Here is a 20,403-nt window from a genome sequence, read left to right as displayed (position 1 = left end):
ATCTTTTCATATTAAGTGATTTGATCCTGTCCTGATTTGATCTCCTAACCCAATTCATTATAAATTGGCTGGTGTTAATACAAAGTAGAACAACACAAGCATATCCAAACCAAATAAAGATTCATGTGCGCAGTATAGGAGTGAACAGGTCCTGTCCTGAGAGGATGATTTGAAAGACGGATACGTTTTGGGTTTTTCGGTGCAATAAATGGAAGTGATCTTTTTTTCACTTGGTATCTGTCATGTATGTAAGTCACAGTGCCCACGGAGGAACTATAAAAATGACCCTTTCACGAGGAGACGGTTCTGCATGTCTCCAGGACTTGGATCAGTTTCTTGTGGATCGGTTACAGCTATACTGAGTCAGTCATGCCATTTAGAGTTTTTCGTTTGTTTGTTTGTTTGCAGTGGTTACTCCCGCTGGGCAAACCATTTAATTAACCATTTAACCATTTAAACCACATAATCAAACTCTGTGCGACACTGGAACCAGACCACAAAGGATCAAGTTTGCCAAACAAACAGCAGCTTGCATTTTTCTTCAATTACACATCAGTGAGCTACAAAAAGAGGGGCAGAGGATGCTGTCATTTTTCAAGGTCCTGTTGTCCTTAATGGCAATTTACTCCAAGAACTAAAAGAAGAGGCTTTAGTCAGCTTCAGCCTGCTTTTATTTTAAAAACACACAGTTATGTGTCTTTGTAAGCAGGGTCAGGTTTTTATTGTTTTCTGTTTCGTCCACAGGAACCTGGGATATCAAAGGCGGGACCACTGAGGCAGATTCTTCAGGCAACTGAAGTCCTGCACGAGGTGCTTTATTACCGACCCCGTTACCCTGAAAACCAGGTGTGAGGAGCACCCCTCCTACCCTTACCTCTAACCACAATGTCCATTGGCTTGACAGAGGTGTTTCCTCCCACTATAAGATTTATTTTATTTTACGTGGGTCGAGTGGGGGATTTTATTTTTCCTCCCCGTTTCTGTTGAATTTTTTTCGAAAGGGCCCTGGCTTTGCATCGCATTGCATTTTCACCACTGGCGCTCTGCTTCTGGTTCGGTAGATGTGGCCAGCAGCGAATTAAACTGAAATCAAGGCGCGTGGAGCAACAACGTCCTTCCTGGCTTATGTTTTTTTTTCTTCTTTTTTTCGTGACCAAGAAATGTGTTTACGTGGTGCTCTCCTTGCATGTTGAGTTCAGCCATATTATTTTATATGTACAATCATAAGTTGTTACAATCTTTTAACTTTAATTGTTTTATTTCGAAACTTTTTGAATCGCCTTTAGACGTTGATTAAGACTGAGTATTTATTCCGTGATGCTACTGCTATGAGAACTCCGACGCAACAAATCAACAAAATGAACAAACTGAAACATCTCGACCTTACTGTCTACTGAACTGGTGATTCTCTTATATGTTGCAAAAAAAAAAAAAAAAATACTGAGGAATGTACTTGTGTGGACTTGTACTAACCTGTGAATAATGATGATGTTAATTGATAAATCGTATATGATTTTACAGAGGTTCTATTGTTGTGGTTTTAAAGTGGTTCTTAATAGGCTGTTGTGTGGCTTGTGTGGTCCGAGGCTATGCAGCCACGCTGCAAAAAGAAAAAAAAACTTTACTGTGAGTCATTTCACCTGGCATTCAGCCCTGTGAAAAGATCCGACTGTGCGATTTTTAAAGTACGCTCTTTTCATTATTATCGAGGTCTAAAATGTGGCTTATGTGGGAGTTAAATATTTCTTCCCACTGTGCAGTTTTTCAGTTGTTCTGTGAACCACTATGAGGCACAGTACCAGATGAAGTGACTCGATAAGAGCAGATATTTTTGGTAGTGTCTGGTAAATGCGTTTACAGAAGGAGGAAGCATCAAGGATGCACACAAACAAAACATTACAGCTACTCAGTATGTTACTAATACTTTGCCATATTCATGATTGTATATGTAATATAAGAGTCAGTGGATATTTGACTTTGCCTTGTTGTGGTTAAAAGCTATTATTATTATTATTATTGTTATTAACATTACAAAATGTATATCTATTTTTTGTATATCTTATTTTCCCAATGGTAACCTGTGAAGCTGTTCTGGCTTTGCTGCTTCCCCCTTTGACAAACTCTTTGGCCACCATGCATATAATCAAGCCAATTACTATTGTTATGTGTGTCCCCGCATGCATACTTAGCCTTCGCCTCACAGTGGATATTGCCTCATGAAAATGATTTTTTTCTTTAAATTTAAATTTTTATTATTTTTTTTACGTGTTTGTTCAGACCAGCAACATTTGCGAATGTTACTTTTGTTTTAAACCAGACTGGTTGGAGTTTAACTGAAAAGCAGGAGTTAGTTTAGCAAAAAAAAAAAAAAAAGACAAACCACTTACTTACATACTTACACCCTGCATATTGTAAATTTTGTCAAGCCGTGTATCTATAGTGTATTATTTGAGTACCTAAATTGTTGTTCTGCTGTTTGGAAATCCCTGAAATCGAAAATTGTTCCTTTACAATACTCCAGAAATTTGTTAACCCGTTTACTGTTTTTTTTTTTCCCTTCTTTTCCTACTAGCCTAAAAGTGAAATACACAATCCAACAACACGCACATAACAAAAATTAATAATAAATGTGAGGGAAATCTGCTTTTGTTTGAAAAGAGAATGGCCAAATGTTGGAATATCGGAGTTTTAAACCACCAAATACTCATATCAATTACAGCATAAAAAATCTTATAATCATTTCAACCCACAAGTATTTCTGTGCAACTAGGAATTGCAGTAATATTCAAGCCAACTGGTCCTGTACGTCCCTACTAGAGACAGTGGCAATTGATCCGATAATTGCTACTCAAACAGCATGTTCTTTGTTAAGCAATCAAATCCAGCTTTTGGCAGGATTTGACATCTTCCTTTTTACATCTTTTTTCAGAAGCAAAGCTAAATTTGTAAATAATAATAATAAAACATTCCTCTTGCCTAGCAAAAAAGTGAATTTCATAAAATGTCACAATTTTTGCTATCAGAATATAATAAAGAACATTCACTAGCTAACCTTTACCTAAGTTTTAATGTTGCAGTACAAGTTAGCTATACTTTACACTCACATTTTCCTATTTATTGGCCTGAACTACACCATGAGACAGTTACTGCCAAGTGTTTGATTGTCAGAATGTAAAAAGTAAGAAAATTAAAACAAAATTAAATACTAGCTAGTTTTAGCTAATACTAGCTTTTCAAGCTAGCAATATGACTCAGTGGTTGTTAGATGTTTTTTCATATGAAGCCTACATAATCTTAATTTATAACTAAACTGCTTTGAAAACTAGAAAAGGGACAAAGATGTACATTCACAATCTCACTTTGACTCAGGTCTGTTAAAATAAAGTTATTTGTGCATCAGCTTTGCTTCATTTACACAGAAGTGCTCGGTTGTTGAGTTCGGACATTATTTTCCACATTTATCAAACGAATCCTTTACCAGACAGAATAACTGTGAGGCGTTGTAGATGTAGGATTGTGCTACTGTATCCATAGTGTGCCAGCTTACGCTCTACACCTTAGAGGCTTTCGTGGTGTTGTGCCAAGTTTGTACTTTTGTGGGTTATGAGACATACAATAATGTGCGCGTGATTGAGCGATGGCGCTCACATGCACTTGAGATGCAGGAGTTGTTGTATGTCATATATTTCTAAGTTTACTGTATCTTGCCTTGCACTTTATCAAGAGGTTAACTTGATTGGAGGGGTAATCACGTGTACGTGTGTGTGTGTGTACGCTAAGATTTCACGTGTTTACAGGGTTGTTTTTTTTAATCGATGAATGAAATCTTTTTATTTATGAAAAATGTATACGGACATAAGTGTTTCGATAAAGTGTGATATATGTAACCAATCACAAAAAAAATATGAATATATGGAGATGTATACACAAATGTTTATTACATTCGTGGCGGTACAATTACTCCAACAGCAGCTCGACACCATTTGACAACAATGTTATTTGTGATTGTGTCATTTTACTATCACAGCGATGTCATTTAAACATCCTTACCCCAATTGGTACGCCTTCCCAAAGAAGAAGAAAAAAAGAAAAAAGTAATACTAATTTCAAACCAAAGTTATTTAAAATGTAATCCAGTGTTATTTACAAACTACTAACACAAAGAAGTTTTTCAGCTTGTGTTGAGCCTTTCTTTTGGGGGGGGTGAAATTTTTGTGTATAATTTTTGGTTTGTGTTGTGCTGAAAATTACTGCAAAGATGTTGGGCAACATAATATATGGAAGCCATTTTGGGACAAGTAATTGCTTATTTATTGCTCTTTTAATTAAATATCTCCTTGTTTTGCTTTTTCTTTTATAGGGTTTGTTTTTTTAAATTTTTTCTGATGTCGCGAACTGAAACTCTTCCCAAGGAGTTACGTGAAGCTAAAAAGAAAAATGCTAGCAAAGGAACTGAAATGAATCCACAGATTACAAACACTGCCATGTTTGTGCAACAGTATTCCATAGATGACATTTGTGAACGCACCCCTGATTCTGAGCAGCCTATATATTGAGACAGTGCTGGAAGCCAGACTAGATGTTGCACGACCTTGTACGTTGCGAGGTGTTTTATTGTGTTATCATGTGCAGTTTGTAACAAAGACAAAGTCAGTGCAACCCTCTGGAAATTAAATGAATTATTGAAGTGTGAATCTCGTGTGTTGCTTTATTTAGTAATTGTGTGATTTGTGGTGCTCTTGCGCCTTCGAGTGCTTTTATTCCAGGTTGACAAAAGAGTCAAGGCCTCGGTGTCCTTTAATCAAAGTAGGTCACAACTAAAGGTAAAGACTTAAATAGTATTTTTACTATTGTCTACCCACTTAACTTTTAGGCACTGTCTCATTGCTTGATTTTTCTTTTTGATTTTTCTATGTATATTTTTACACTTGATAAATCGCTTTGATGTCTGTGAATAGTTAAAATTATCTTTTAGTTTTTGGAGCAGTTTCTTAATTTCTGTATTATAGCATTTTTCTTACAATAACATGCTTCTGCGGCACAAAGGAGGGAGCTAAGCGCAGCTTCTGCAGATTTATCCACTGCACATCTGGGACGTGAGTCTCTCGTTTCACCACATCCCCAAGCTGCTCCATTTTATTAAGATCTGGATCTACGGAGGCCATATCTCAAAGTGAACAGTGAACGTAGCTTTGTAACGTGATGTGCTACCCTGCTGGAACAAGTTCCAGAAGTTTTGGTCATAAAGGAATCGGCATGGTCAACAACAAGACACCGGTAAGACTGTGGTGTTTAGTTAACATCCTCTAACAGTACACCAACACCACAGCAGCCTTATAGAAGCCGGTATGGAGTGATGCTTTCTTGTTGTAGTAAAACTGGGGACTCATCAGACGAGGCAACATTTTTCTTATACTGTCCAATTTTAGCAAGCCGGCGTGAAATGTAGTTTCAGTTTCCTGCTCTTAGGTGACAGAAGTAACTCCGACTTCTGGGAAGTCTTCTGCTTCAAGACATGGGTGTTCAGAAATCTGTTTTGACCAGTGGTTATTCGAGCAGTCTGGCTGTTCTCCAACAAACTCTCGCATCAAGGAGGCATTTTCACTCACAAAACTACCCCAGATATTTTCTCGCCTTGTTTACTAGCCACGCTTGCTCTAAACAATTAGCCCACATGCTGTATGTTCTTTGTTTGGCTGTAGTAAAGCCAGTCAGTGAGTAATACTGTGTAGGCTGCTCTCACAGATGTACAATAGGCTTATAATAATGAAAACAAAGTGTGGAAATACAATTTAAGTATGACTCATAAACTAAAGGCTAGTCTGACCTAAACTGTTTTATTTACAGCACCAGTGGATAAGCTAATGATTTATTACAGGCTTTTGAAAAAAAAAAATCATTAATCTTTCTGCTTAAAGCCCAGGGGACTTGTGATGGATATCAAGTCTTTATATCATTGATCCAGCTATTTATCTGTAATGAATGTAGCCAACAGTGGAGAAATGCTACCAGTCGGTACACATACAAAATGAAACAACACCCCCCACAAATGTAGAAGTAGAAACTGACATAGAAAACTTTATTTCTTCTATCGAAGGTACAGTTTTGTCTTTACATCACGTTCTCCATATCGTGGTCATATAAACACGTCTCATTGGGGTTTGTAGTTAGTAATTATTATTTCAGAACTAAATATGTCCTATGTTATAAAAATCTCTTTTGATTTTCTATTTCTAAACCACAAAGAAATCTGAAGTTTTTCACTCTAGCTCTGGCATGTCTTCATATCCTTCCTCTTCCTCCTGCCTCCTCTGCTCTTCTAGCTTCTTCCTCTCCTCCTCCGCCTTCATCCGCTCCTCCAATGCCCTCTTCATCTCCTCCTCCACCTCCTTCCTCTTTAACTTCCGCCTCTCCTCCTCCTCGTTCTTCTTTTGATTTTCGTCCTTCTCTACCTTTTTATTCTTGGGCGTGTCATGGCCCCACTCCTCGTCCGAGTCACTGATGTCGTCATCATCGATGTCCCAGTTGGGCTGGTACGACTCGTTGGATTCGATGAACGGGTCGTCTGCGGGCTCGGGCTCAGGTTTGTGGTTCGGGTCCTCCAGTTTGCCCCAAGCCACTTGGTCGGCCTTGCGGAGGTTTATCTCCAGTTTAGATGGGACCATATTGACCGAGCTGTGCTTTACGTTGATCACCTGCAGGTAAGAGAAATTCAAACTTTGCGCTTGAATGTTGTCCATCCAATCTAGTTTAAATGTGTTCATCAGAAACGTGTGAACTGACAACTAACTAACCACGGGATATGCTAATGATTATGATCACGATTATATTTTTAAGAAAATCTAGTTGCAACTGAATTACTTATTTCTAAACTTCAGATTATGTTTAGGTGCTCACAGCACTCCACTGCTGAGGAAAGGTCCATCTAGCGTAGTTAGTTGGATACAAAGTCTTTATCTACCTCTTTCTCTCCTAAATACTTTTTTTCCAACCACAGCCAGCAAAACCTGCCAAACAAGAGTCGGGCGCTTTGTGTGCCCACCATCCTCAAACCTCAGTCCATTCACTGATCTTTGAACATGAGCTCAAATGTTCCAAGTGTAAGTGGGAAAGGCGATTCCCAGCAGACACCAGATACTTACCCCCCAGAGGTGGAACTCTTTCTTGAAAATCTTATTGTTCTCAAACTGGATTTGACACGAGAGCTAAAGAGAGGACAGAAGACAGAGAAACGGTGTAGGTCTTATTGCATAAATGGGTAAATATATAAATCTGTTAATGAAAAAAAATCTTGAGTTAGACCATGATTATTAGTACTGGGTATAAAATTAAAATAGCACTTCTTAGTAAAATTAGTAAAAAGCTTGAAGACGCTTGGCTTGTCTGTCCTTTTCTATGGTTTCGACTTCCGTAATCAAAGGTAGAGTACAACCCTGTCCACATCTAACAGTTCAGTTATTGGACATCGCTTTTTTGCTCACAGTCGGTTAATGCACATTTACACTACTCTCCCGAGAACCCCTTCGTGGCCACTTTGGTCGCCTGAGAGAAGTTTATCGGTAATGGTTATTTCACCCTATGTCGCTGAGTTTCATTGACTTTCGATGCTCTCTGGTTGCTACGGTGTTGCTAATATTTTTGTTTTTTTATTTATTATTAACAAAGTTAACTTCATGTATGCTCAGTATGACATGAAACTGGCGATTGAGCTCATACAGTCACCAGAAACGTGTTTATGGAGGTCACACAGTCGAGGGCCGCTATCCTGCAGGCTTCTCTATAATGTCAAGTCTATTTCATTCAGCAGAGTTCACTTCACTCTAAAGAATTAGCCCCAATGAACAGCCACTGTGCAGCATACAAGGACCAATCAAATTTCTTTTGCTAACAATGAAGGACTTCAAGAAGTTGCAGCAATCAAGTTGTCATGGTGATGCTGAGGGTGGCTGCGTTCACTCGCAGACAGATTGGTGACAGTTTGCAGTGAATGTGAGTCAGTCTGTTAATGAGTGCAACTTTTCTATGACGCATCTCTTTGACCTACAGACGTTAAAGCGCTGATGTACAAAAGTAATTTAGTAAAACCTGTTACATAAATGCAGTCACTCTCTAATACACAACATACACATTGATAAATTAGCTACATGTGCATCATAGACCCTCTTAAAAATCATTACAATCTCAGAAAGTGTTACAGGATTGTCATAAATGACTCATTTTGGACCTCAACAGGAAGTTGAGCTAAATCTCATTAACACCTGTTACTGTACTGAATGCTGATTTGTTAACAGTTAATTAAACCACAAATTATTAGCTGCTTATTAATGAGGTTGTCTCATTGCAAAGTCATACTAGATCCAACCACATACGCTGCACGTTGTCTGTTTCATTAAACTCACCACCGTCCGGTTGGCCTCTATGCTGGAAAACTCTGGGTTTGCGTTCTTGGCGTAAATGGTCACGACAACGCTGTTGCCAGTCTGATGCCAGTCATAGCGACACGCCACCTTCTTCTTGTCCTGCAAACACACACGTGAACCCACACACACCGGTGAGCTGCACAGCCAGACTGCTGCGAGACCGAGGAGCGACTCGAAGGCTGATAATCATAGTTATCAAATCTAAATCAAAACATCCCAATGAAAGAGAGAAACCTTTTTATTCCTGTCCTGGTTTGAGTGTTTGGATTGCTTTAGCGCTCTTCAAGGCCATTTGAATTTGTGGTAAACATGATTTGTTTGACTTGAAGTTTGACTTGTTTTTTGTCTGCACTCATAGATAAATCTTCCCACTCAAGTCTTTGTTTTATAGTGATCAAAAGGACGAACAAGTGAACCGTGCACGCAAAAATAGGTCACTTTAAAGCTTTTTTTGATGTTGTTGTCAGCCCTTGAGATCCGTTTTCCTTTTCCTCTGCAAACTTTGATCCGATCCCTGGTGTCGCACCAGCAGTTTCTCTAGTACATTCTCCAGGTGGTGCGTGTACCTGCTTTGGGACCCAGCGGTGTTTCCCCATGGTGCAGCCCTTCTGGTCCAGGAAGGCGTTGAAGTCTGTTGTCTTGATGCAGCAGCAACTCCAGTACTTGTACCTAAACAACAACAAAAAAAGAAAATACAAAGAAATGGTCACAGTTTTTAAGAAACAAGCCGTGTCATCCTGGAAACAACAACAACCCTACGTGATCCCCATGAAATGAGCCTAATTCAGGTTTTGTTAGGAAGCTGCCCAGCAGTAGGAAGCCCAGCGTTACACTTAATGTGATTTAAAAGCAGCGCTTGCAGTTTATTTACTCTTAAAGTCTGTTTGTAATGTTGCAGATTTGCTTTAATTACAATCTTTAATTAACTCTCTTATCTCGACGCTTTTATGTTTCTTGCTTTGCGTGCACGGCCTTCAGTTTTGTTTTGTTTGCGTCCCTCCTTTGTAGAAGTCAGCTAATTGTTGTTTTTGATACGAGCTATGCAAATAAAGAATGTAATTACAGTTTTGTTACAGTGGATTAGACTTGTTTTTGTTTAAAAAAATAAATAAAATCTCTGGTAAACAAGTGGCAGGGAGTTTTTGTTGTTACCCCTCGTGGAAGACGGGAGCTCCAGGATGGTGGGTGCAGACCTCCATGTCGGTCTGTGGTCCTTGGTAGACCTAAACACAGAAACATAGCACACAATGCAAAGACCATCCGATCAGTTGTGGGGACATTTGATAATATTAAAGATTTAGGCGTAAAAGATTATGTGTAATCTTAAGTTTTTCTTCCATTTTTAACAGGGCGATGTCATATTTTCTGTCCAATAAGTGGTGTTCAGCCATATTTAATTGTAAAGGCAAAGACCTTGAAGGGTGAAGTGAAAGGATAGCTCCCTTTTATGTCAGCACTGTTTGTTAAATCACACTCAGGGTCCTTATAAAGCATTTAAAGTTAAGGTCATCAGTTCGTTCGTGAATCATAGTAGCTTCATAAATAAACATCGATCCTATCCTCAGTCCTTTATTTCTGAAGTTCTTCCCATCAGAGTTCATTTCATCAACAACCTTTTTTGGTTTTGGAGGAAAACAGTATAGTGATACAAACAACAAAACGACGACTAAATAAAAATGAGTACACAAGGAAATCTTTGTCTGCCTTATAACAATCAAAGTAGGCGAGTAGTAGCTTAGATTTCTGTCCTTTCAGTGACGTTGTTGGCTTGATTTCATTCAAGACTGGTCTGTTGGTCCTCCGTGGTATTTATAAAATCCGTCTTCTCACCACATCTCAAAAATACTGATGATTTAGTGACTGTGCTGTTTTCTTATAGTTCAACTATAGGTGACCATGAAGGAAATCAAACTGTACATAAGCCTTCTTTTCATGTCCTTAGATTTCTAAGATATTATCCGATGATTTCATCATTGCCTTGACGTGGCTCATACTTTTCATTGATCCTAGCAGGTTAAAGTTCATGATCATTTCTATATCATTGCCTTCTATGTCAAAGGTGCTTTTATATAAGGTGTTTCCTGTCCAGTTGCTTTCTTTCCAAGGTCCTTAGACTACTGACTGAGAATCTACATAGAAATAAGTGTGCACAGTTTGATCATGTGATCAAACTGAATGGGTTTAAAATCCAAAAATAATTTGAAAGTAAAATTAAAGACTAAAAAAAAATCACATTTTTTTAAGGTAAACTAAAAATGTGAACGTGAAAGCTTGGTGTGCTTTGTGAACTGTGATGTTTTACTGTATTTTAAAGGGTTAAAGGTCAAAATGATGTGAAAACACAGAAGCAATGTGTGTGTCACCGCTCAATTCTCAGTTTCTTCACTCACTGCCTCCATCTTTGGTGACCGATAGTGATGTTGCACTCTCAACCCCTGGGTAAACACACTTTTGATCACAAGTCAAGTGGTGGAAGGTAACCAGTCTCCAAACACTTGCAATCACGCTCAGAGAGACTGGTTAAGGTTTACGAATAACTACCATCCAATTTATAAATGCAGACAGATCACCAGCATGTTGCCATCAGTCTCAGTGGTCTTTCTGCAGTAGGTGACTGGATTCAGATGGCTGCCAACTGGTTATATTCCAGTTTACGGTCAAGACTGCCAAGCACCGATGTCATCTGGCAGGTAAATCTCCATCCTGCTGCAGCTATTTACAAATTTGTGTTTCAGATCTGTGAGGTTCTGTCCACACTCTGGATTCAAGTATGAATTTCTGTGTATGCAGATGGCAACAAATTAGCCATTTTCACTCATTTATCACAGTTAATTGCCTGATTATCACAAACAGGTTGCATGTAATTGCCAACTTGATAACTGATAACTGATTACAGACCGACTCCGTCTTATTGCACTTTTATCATCGTCTTGACGCACAATTTATTTCCAAGCAGAGTATTTATAGTTTTGTGCTCAGGAGTACAGTAGTAATCCCATATATCCTTAAATTTTTATACTGCAAAAGGGAAAGAAAACATTAAAGTAGGTAGAAGCCTTGCATTCACTAGTCCATTAAAAATTAAAAAGCAATCACTGGGCAAACAGCGCCGCCTATACCTGTAGCATACTGTAGTTATAAGGAAGCAGCATTTTTCATAGAGTTCTAGTAAATATGAAAAGTCAGTCAACTGTTTGGAGGCTTTACTTTTGTGTATTTTCTTTACATTTGAGGAAACAAAGAGCTGCTACAGTTAGTACCAGCTGATATGTGTTGTTGCCTGCTTTGTGCACTAGATGGCGCCCTTAATAAACTTTACAGAGGCTGAAGCAGAGGCTTGATGGACTGAACTCAAATGAAAGCGCAGCAGTGAGGCTGCGTTACTGCCTGGGTGCATCTGAGGGGGCCGGGTCAAGTTATTACAAAGCTCCAACCCCGCTCCACTATGTTGTGTAATAAATGGTTAAGAAAACTGCCACGTGTGTGTATTATGATGACTACTTTAGTGTGAGTCTTTTAAAAGTTGTTAAGTCTCAGCTTTAAGCTCTGATTCAGGCATTAAATCACACAAATGACAAAAAGACACTCACTGTTTTGCATCCTGCGTTTTTGCAGCGGGTCCCGCAAATAACAGCCTGACTCTCTGTTGGAAAAAACAAAAACAGAGATAAGACACTAACAAGTCCAAGTTTTATTCCCGTGTAGTAATTCTAACAGAGCAGTGAGAGTGCACGCAGTTTTGACGTATTGATTTGTGCTGCACTGGGGTCAAATTATTCTCAGTGTGCAGACATTTTTTTCCCTTTTCCCTCTTTTTCAGAAACGTCTCGCTAAAACTGGAAGTGTGCAGCACATACTTAGAAAAAACTACACTCGGTGCATGCTGCAGTCACATCCAATATGACATGAAGCTTACACAGCTGCTGCTAAGGTGGTGGAGGGCGGCGAGAGACTGCATTCCTGATATTTTTTCATTGTATCACTCTGATCTGGAGTAAGAGTGAGACACGTGCACTCCTGAATCCACGATAAACCCGCCTTACCGGCTCATTCTGACTTTAATTGAATCTGAAAAGTTTACTTTTCTCTAAATGAGAAACACCTGCTAGTGTAGCATCAATATTTCAAACTGTTTCCAATACACATCGACTCGTCTTTCACTGATATCGATTTGAGTGCGGCGCCTCGCTTACTTTGCCTCGTTTAAAGATTTACGCACCCGATTTCAGAAAAGTCTCAATGCAGAGCTGATTGTTTTGAAGAAAGTTTTTTTTAAGTGACTTTGAGGTTTTTCCCACACTAACATCTCTAGAGTTTAGAGAGAATGATGTGAAAGAGAAAATCCAGGGAAAAACAATTCACAGGGAGAAAATGTCTTGTTGACACCTGAGCAGAAAGATCAGTCGACTCAAATAACCACTCGTCACAAGCAAACTATGCAGAAGAGCATCTCTGAACGCACAACACGCTGAACCTCGAAGCAGAAGACCACCAACTATGTCAAGTTGCTGTCAAGTTAAAATGGATCAAAGTCTCTGAGAAACGTTTCCAGCAGCTCTTCGAATCTGTTCCAGGAAGAGTTAAAGAAGCTGTGAAGGCAACCCAGTGATAACGAGGTGTACCTAATAAAGTGACCAGTGAGTGTGTATGAAACATTTAAGTGCTGAGCTCAGAAAAAAGGTCAGACTTCAGACTGCTTATGGGTCTGTATCACATCAGTCAGCACGGACATTCCTAACATAGCTTCAGAAGCCCCGCCCAACTCCCTGTTCAACCCTTCTGTTTGTGAAGGAGAGCCAACCAGAAGGAGGTTGGCTCAAAGCAGGAAGCACAGGGATTATTTTGAACTGTGAATCATGCAAAGCTGCTCTATCAGAGTTCAAAAAGTTAAAGTTTCATTTCTCTGTACCACCCCTAAAGAAACAACACTGTAAACCAGGGGTGGGGAACTCCAGGCCTCAAGGGCCGGTGTGACTCTAACCCGGCCTTCTCGGTCTACGTGGGCTGGGCCCTTCAAAGACTGGCCCACGCAGCGCTAGCTCAGTAGGTAGAGTTGTTGCTGCATGATTGGAAGGTCGGTGGTTCAAATCCAGTGAACGACTACCCTGAGGTACCCCTGAGCAAGGTACCATCCCTTCACACTGTTCCCTCTGCAGGAGTAATTTCCCTATGGGCACTAACACATACACATTACACACATTACACATTAGAGGGCCGGAAGTTCGAGGCTGTGAAATGGGACAGTCTAACCTTCAGATTCCAGGCCTCTGGAGAACTTCAAGACATGTTGAGGAGGTAATGTAGCCTAAATCAATTGTGTTGGATCAAGGACACATCTAAAACCTGCAGGACACCAGCCTGTGAGGCCTGGAGTTCGACACCCCCGGAGTAAACGTTTGTTGTGATTCTTTTAAACGGTGAGCGTTTGTGTACCTTTCTTCTCGTTCTCTCCTCTCTTGCTGATGTCCAGCTTCTCCAGCGCCTGAGCCAGCGACGCCGACACCTTCTGGGGAAGTTTGGTCATGGGCTCGTCTGAACTGTGCACGTGCAGAGAAATAAACACACAAACGCACAAGCATGAGCAGACTGACACACAAGAGTTACGCAGTGAATAATTTATTCCAGCCGTAACCTCACGGTGACCCCCGTGACCTCCCCCCCATGACTTCGCTGCACAGATAAAGCAAACAGGGACAAACACACAACGTGACAAACTCCAGCGATCACACGCGCATCAGAAAAAGATGGATGCTGATATAAATGAGAGCTGACTGCAGATCTCAAACACACACCTGGGTCTCTCCTTCTGCAGCATCTCTGCAGATTTGGGGCCCTGATAGATTATCTCTCGGCCTTCGGCGTGTTTAATCTCGCCCTTATCCGACGACACCTCGGGCCTCAGAGGCTCCTGGGGTTTCACGTCGCTGTGGCGCCCGCGGGTACAGCCCTGCGTTCAAAACCACACGGGTCACTTCAGTCATGCTCAGGAAACGAAGCTCTGGATGAGATTCCAGATCCCACATACCTGATAAACACTTTCTGCAAAATTCTCTCTAACACTTATTACAATGCTCAGTTTCAGCACAGAGTACATTCTGTATTTTACTCGAGTACTTTTTTTTTTATCATATCTTACTTTACGCTTTCACGCTCATACATGACAGCTTCAGTTTTTCAGTTCTTATTAGTTTGTTGCTTTGTTAAATACAAGTCATTTAAGCTCACACCAGTGACTCCAACCTCGCTCATCTTGACAGAAAAACATCAAACATGCATTTTATGTGATAGGATAGACTGTATATTGAAGATGGACCTTTAAAGCTGTATTATCTCTATTGGCCAGACTCTTTTATTTAATAGTTATTTTCCAGCTTTTTAGTTATGAAATCTCAAACCAAGCCCTCACCATAATCTTGATTTCAGGTTAGTAAGTGGAAATTTCAGGATTCCCACTTCATAATTTCATGATAATAACCGGAAATTTTAACTTCTGCTAAAGTCTTTTTCACTGGCAGAAACTCCCCAACTTAACTAACTTAACACATTAATCGTCATTTTAGACTCATAATCTTGTTACCTTTTAAAATAATCCCGTAGATTTTCAAAATGTACTTTTTTGCCCTTACAGGGCAGAACTGATGATGCTGATACAGAGTGTGTAAGTATTTGGTAACAGCTGAAAGAATGTACACAATATTTTTGTATCCACGTTTTTCTTTTCATTGATTGTTTCTGTCACAAAAATGTAAAAGATTCAGGTAATTAACCAAACTAACTTGACATTTTGAGATAAGTAGATATTTTGAGATGATAACCTGAAATTGTAACTTGCGGAGCGCAAAACTTTCAGGGGCAGACACGAGCTTCCATACATTAAAGACCAATTAAATATATTGTGTACATGTAACTATTACCAGCAAATAAAAGTTCAGTCTTCCCTCTGTCTGGAAGAATTATTTGTGTATTTATTTTATGTATTTACCTTTTTCAGTGGCTTTGTGTACGCTTTTCATCTTTAAATGCCATCTGCATGTCCTGGGCTGAAGATGAAACATCCTGATAACTGGGCAGCAAATTTTCAACATAAAACAAACATAGATTTCCTGCTAATTAAGCCCTCACTCATCATTCAGAGCTAACCTCTCTGTCCTGCATGATTAAGCGCATTTTAATGGTTGAAAAAGTATCATACTTCATTACAACACTGGGGTTTTAGTTGGTTTAAAAATAAATGTTGGAAATGCCCGACACTAACTCTCATTAGGTTTCACTCCACTGCTTTTGCTTCCACCCGATTAAACATTCATCAAAAGAGCTCCATGTTTTCTCCTAATTTATTCTCTCTTTTTTTTGGTAATTTCACCATGACAAACACTTCTGGAGTGTGGACCCTGAGCTCATGTTACCTTGATGGAGAGAAACTCAGAGAAGTCGGTCGTCCTTTTCCTGCAGCAGGACCAGCCCTGGAGACACAAACAAACAAACATGTGATTAGCGTTGAGTTTTATTCTCCCACTCGAGTCAGACTCTAAGAGGAGAGTTTACCTTCAGTGCATCGTGGAAGACAGGGCCTCCCGGGTGGAAGAGGCAGGAATCTTTTAGAGTGGAGATAAAGACAACATGAGTCTGCATATAGACACTCACTGAGATCCCAGCTGCTCACAGGGTCACTGCAGTGTGGAGGTGCCGTGTGTCCCTTATAAGGAAGGAAGATGGCCGTCTCTCTCAGCCACGCTGTCTCAGACTAGACCGTCTCTCTCACACGGACACAACTTCTACTTGATGTCACGCAAACCAGCTCGTGATCAGTCAATCTGTCACGATCACAGGTTCACACACTGTTCATGTTTAGTGCACACAATCTGAATTTGAATCGAGTCCCAAAACACTACATTAAAGTAAAACTATTCATGAGTGCTCCCTTTCAAAATAAAAGTGCAGAGCTCCTTTTAAAGGTGGCTGAAAATTTAGACGTCATCATCATCATGAAGGAAATTTTGTTTCTTCAGACAACCTACAAGTGTCATCTCACACCCAGTTTTCTTCCACTTCAGCTCCAGGTCTTTGATAACAGGATGACTCAGAGTCGCTGTAACAGGTTTAAAGTAAAGGAGCAGACACATGCAGGAGGATCTTACCATCCTTGTTCTTGTCGGGGTCAAACGTCTGCCCACAGCCTTTGTTGTAGCACAGCAGAGCCATGTTGGCCTCGTGGACTGTGATGTCTTCTTCTTCACTGTACAGTCTGCACTCGTTCGCTTGCGTTTAGATATGTTCCTTCACACCGGCCGTGTCTCCAGGTTTTAATGCCTCGGTTGGGTCTCCAGAAGTTTCTCCAGCCAGGCAGAAAGGAGAGATCCAGGAGGAGTCGTCGCCTTCTGGAGAAGTGAGAGATACAGAGGGGGGTCTCCGTCTCTCTCTGGGACAGGCCTGGCTGAATGAAAGATAAAAATAGCAGCTCACCTCCCTCCTACCCCCACGCCCCTCTCTCAATTTACAGCTGTCAAAACTTATCTGGGGGTGGGGGCTGACATTCTTCCCGGTGAGTGTTGGCTGTCACAAACAGGCCTGCCGCGGCCCGGCAGCAGCCACAATAGGACTGACAACTCCTGGATTTCCTGTCACTCTGTGCGCTGGATCCACAGCAGAGACGGCAAACCAGTGCTCGACACGCTGAGAGACATTTTAATTCCACCCTGTGCTGAAACTTCCTCAGCGCTTTTAAGGTGATTGTGTTCCACATGTGACACTCAGTGACCGTGAATAACTGGTTTGTCCACAACACTTTGGAGCCCGCCTAGTTCAGGGACCCCTAAACTCATGTGACACGAAGCAATAGGAAGGGAATACTTAATCCCAGTGTGTCCCAGCACCATGCCACTTCTTTTGTGTATATTTGTACCTCCACAAGACTACAAGACCACAAAGCACAGCGATTTAGGCGAACTTATAGTGGTCTTTCATTTGTACAACATTTTGAAACTGGGTTGTTTTTTTTAAATGTGCTAAAGCTATCAAGAGATGTCATCATGAATGGAAGTGCAGAGGATTTACAACAAAGTGCAAACCACTGGTTACACTCAGGAACAGGAAGTCCAGACAGATGGAACAAAGAAACTTGTTTCCAGTGCGCCACATCACCTGTCAAACATGGTGGAGGTGTTGTTATGGCATTGGCACATATGCGAGCTAGTAAAACCAGGTCTACTTAGTGATGATGTGACTGCTGACAGAAGCAGCAGGGATGAAGTCTCTGCACACCTCACTCAAGCAACTCATGAGTTTCTTAAGATAAAGATAGAAAACTACTCCAAATCAGTCACCTGCTCTCAAACCAACAGAGCAGCTTTTTAGTTACTAACCACAGGCAGAGAGACCCACAACCAACCAGCAGTTAAAGGTCTGTTAGATCATCTCAGTGGAGGAAATGCAGCATCTGTTGATGTTCCCGAGTTCGGGCTGTGATTGATTGCAAAAGATTTTCATGCAACTATTAAAAACAATCCTTGTGTTTAAAATGAGTTTGTTTGTACAATGACTTGAATTAAAGTCTGCACTTCAATCACATCCCGACTACAACAAACTGTCCTGATACTTATGGACCCAACTGCATCCGTGTGGCAGCACAGCCTGCTCTCCGACTCACATCTCCCTGAGAGGACAGTTAATTCAGCTCAGGCTAACACGGTGCTGAAAGGCATTTATTTATATGCCGGCCTTTTGTAGTTTGCTCCTAAAATATCTTTCATCCCGAGCACACTGAGACAAACTGCCAGCGACTCCAGGCGACAATAAATTATTCACTCAAGACAAAACACTGCTGTTTGTCAGGCACAGGACTTTTTAAGTGATTTATTTCCTACAAAGAATCAGGAATAAGAAAACAACAAATAACCCTGAAATATGACCCAGTGTATCAGCGGCAGCATCAGCGAGCAGCCCTCGATGTGATTGTGGAACAAATGTGTACAAACGCTTTCATTATTCAGGGCTCAGCGGGAGTCGGGAGGTGGGAATACGTTTCTAAATCCCTCGCTGTGGGAGTGTTGATATCATGGCAGACAATGGTGGAGCAAACCAGAGGTGTTTCACGCCAACGTGTAGCAACAAGAAGAGATTAGAGGTATAGACTGTAATCAGACGTAAACAAAAAAACAATAACTATAGGAACTGGAGAGGAGCAGAGGCTGGAGGTTTCCCACGGTGTGGGGATCTTTTGAGGCTTTACTTCGTTTGTTTGTTTGCCTCTTTTCAGTGTGCTTTAAGCATAAACGTAGATTTACCAGAATAATGAAGGTGTTTATTGTCGTAAATATTGTAAATGACATTTATACGGTGTGGTAAATGTTTTCTCAGAGGAGTTGGGTACATACAATAAAAGAATGCTGTGTGAACTAAAGGGAAGAGTTTAAACGAATGCATTGCAGATACGCAGTGACGCGAGGATGCTGCAGGCTGAAAACAGAAGGTTTAACTGCATTGTGGCTGGTTAGCAGGATTCAGCGGTGTATAACAAAGAAGAGGATAAACATCTTTTAAAGGTGATCATGTGGCTGAAACTAACAGTTCATTTACTGACACTTAATAAACCCACTCTGACGTCCCCCAGCGTTTATAGGCTACTGTTTTTTTACCCATCTCATACTTGAAGGGAAACACTGGGTTTTCTGCACAGGGTGCTGGTAAAGTTATCCAGACAGCATACCATACTGACCACATAAACATATGAAAAGGGCAACAAACATGATTGAGTGACTGTTAGCAGCAGGAATGCAGTTTAATCATGTACAAGTTTAAGCCATAATTCAGTTTAAATGTTACACGTTTTAACCTGTGCATGAGACTGTGAGCATGTTTATTTCTGCTGCAATTTACTCACTTTTGGAGTAAACCTGACCCGCTGGAGGAACAATAACCACATGTTCACAAAGTTTGTCTGTAACCCCCCCCCCTCCCTCCCCTTATCTCTTCAAGATGATCCCAAACCGCTGCAGTAATGATGAGGTCCGGGCACTGCGGAGGCCAATCCATGACTGATAGTGTTCCACTTTGTGTTTTTACTGCACTGCCAGAGTCTTTGGGGTCTTTGTCATGCTGAAAAATGAAGGCAATCAAATGATTTTCAGATAGTGGAAATTTTTATGGTCGATCAAAATCTGATGGTACTTTTAAGTGTTTTTCACAGCCATCTGCACACCATGCAGCTAACAGCTGTTTGGAAATCACCTTGTTGGTGCAGAAATACTGTTTTGTGTGTGTCAGATTGTGCTATCTTTGACATTTTTATAGATTTAACTGGAGAAATTGGGACAAATGATGCATTTTTATGACAGGGTGCTTTTAACAAATTTGTTATTTGCCAAGTCGTGTCATTTGCAGACAAAACACTGCTTCATCTCTTGAGTCGTGCATGTTTTCTGTGCACACAACTCAAGTGTGCATTCAAATCTAAAGAAATGAGGGCTGGCTCAGGACTTTTACACAGTACAGAAAATGTACATTTTTATCAGTGACGTGTAGCATATTTTGCGCTGCATCTGTGCCAAAATATTATTTGCAGTTAATTTGGATAATACATTTAATGTGACAAGATCTGATCTTATATCCACATCCCCTGATTTGAAGCCCCAGAGTTACTGTGGTGAGCGCACAGTAACTCTCCTGCATCAGTAACGAATGTTGACGGTTCAAGCCTGCAGCTGGAGGCAGATGTAAGATTTTAATGGGTGCCTTTGATTAACGTCAAACAGTCCATTTTCTTCAAATAAACACGCTCATAAAGCGACCGTTGAATCTGCCAGTCTCGATCAAATTTAAGATAGCTGCTGGTAGAAAAACTGCTGAAATATTTAGTGGATGGTTTAAAAATCTCACTTAAGAGAAAAAAAGTTGCGCAATTAAGAAAACACATTCTCAAGCCCTCAGGGTGGCGCAATTAAAAATCAGAAGCTGAGCCGTTTGACACTCGGAGACCTTGAATGGT

At 40.6% G+C, this 20,403-nt stretch overlaps 2 protein-coding genes across 3 annotated transcripts in view; one reads left to right on the top strand and one right to left on the bottom strand.

Annotated features, from left to right (window-relative positions):
* Nucleotides 1-4,694, top strand: part of LOC146522467 (diacylglycerol kinase delta-like) — a 28,286-nt gene extending 23,592 nt beyond the window's left edge. For both annotated transcript variants that reach the window (XM_085139504.1, XM_085139512.1), the window contains exon 22: nt 745-4,694. In XM_085139504.1, the coding sequence (XP_084995630.1) occupies nt 745-797 (53 nt within the window). In that variant the 3' untranslated portion in view covers nt 798-4,694. The remainder of the gene's footprint in view (nt 1-744) is intronic.
* On the bottom strand, nt 4,347-20,346 carry LOC146522466 (cysteine and histidine-rich domain-containing protein 1). The gene is made up of 11 exons (XM_085139614.1): nt 16,559-20,346; nt 15,966-16,015; nt 15,827-15,883; nt 14,213-14,367; nt 13,854-13,957; nt 12,011-12,063; nt 9,573-9,643; nt 8,987-9,089; nt 8,400-8,519; nt 7,143-7,205; nt 4,347-6,695 (listed from the first exon to the last, which is right to left on the bottom strand). Exons 1-11 carry the CDS (start codon nt 16,620-16,622, stop codon nt 6,261-6,263), a joined length of 1,275 nt encoding a protein of 424 aa, XP_084995740.1. The 5' UTR covers nt 16,623-20,346; the 3' UTR covers nt 4,347-6,260.
* Nucleotides 20,347-20,403: the final 57 nt, after the last annotated feature.

The sequence above is a fragment of the Neolamprologus multifasciatus genome, chromosome 3 (genome assembly GCF_963576455.1).
Source record: "Neolamprologus multifasciatus chromosome 3, fNeoMul1.2, whole genome shotgun sequence".
NCBI lineage: Eukaryota > Metazoa > Chordata > Actinopteri > Cichliformes > Cichlidae > Neolamprologus > Neolamprologus multifasciatus.
Note: the sequence above shows the minus strand (reverse complement) of the source record. Positions and strands in the feature narration are given on the sequence as shown.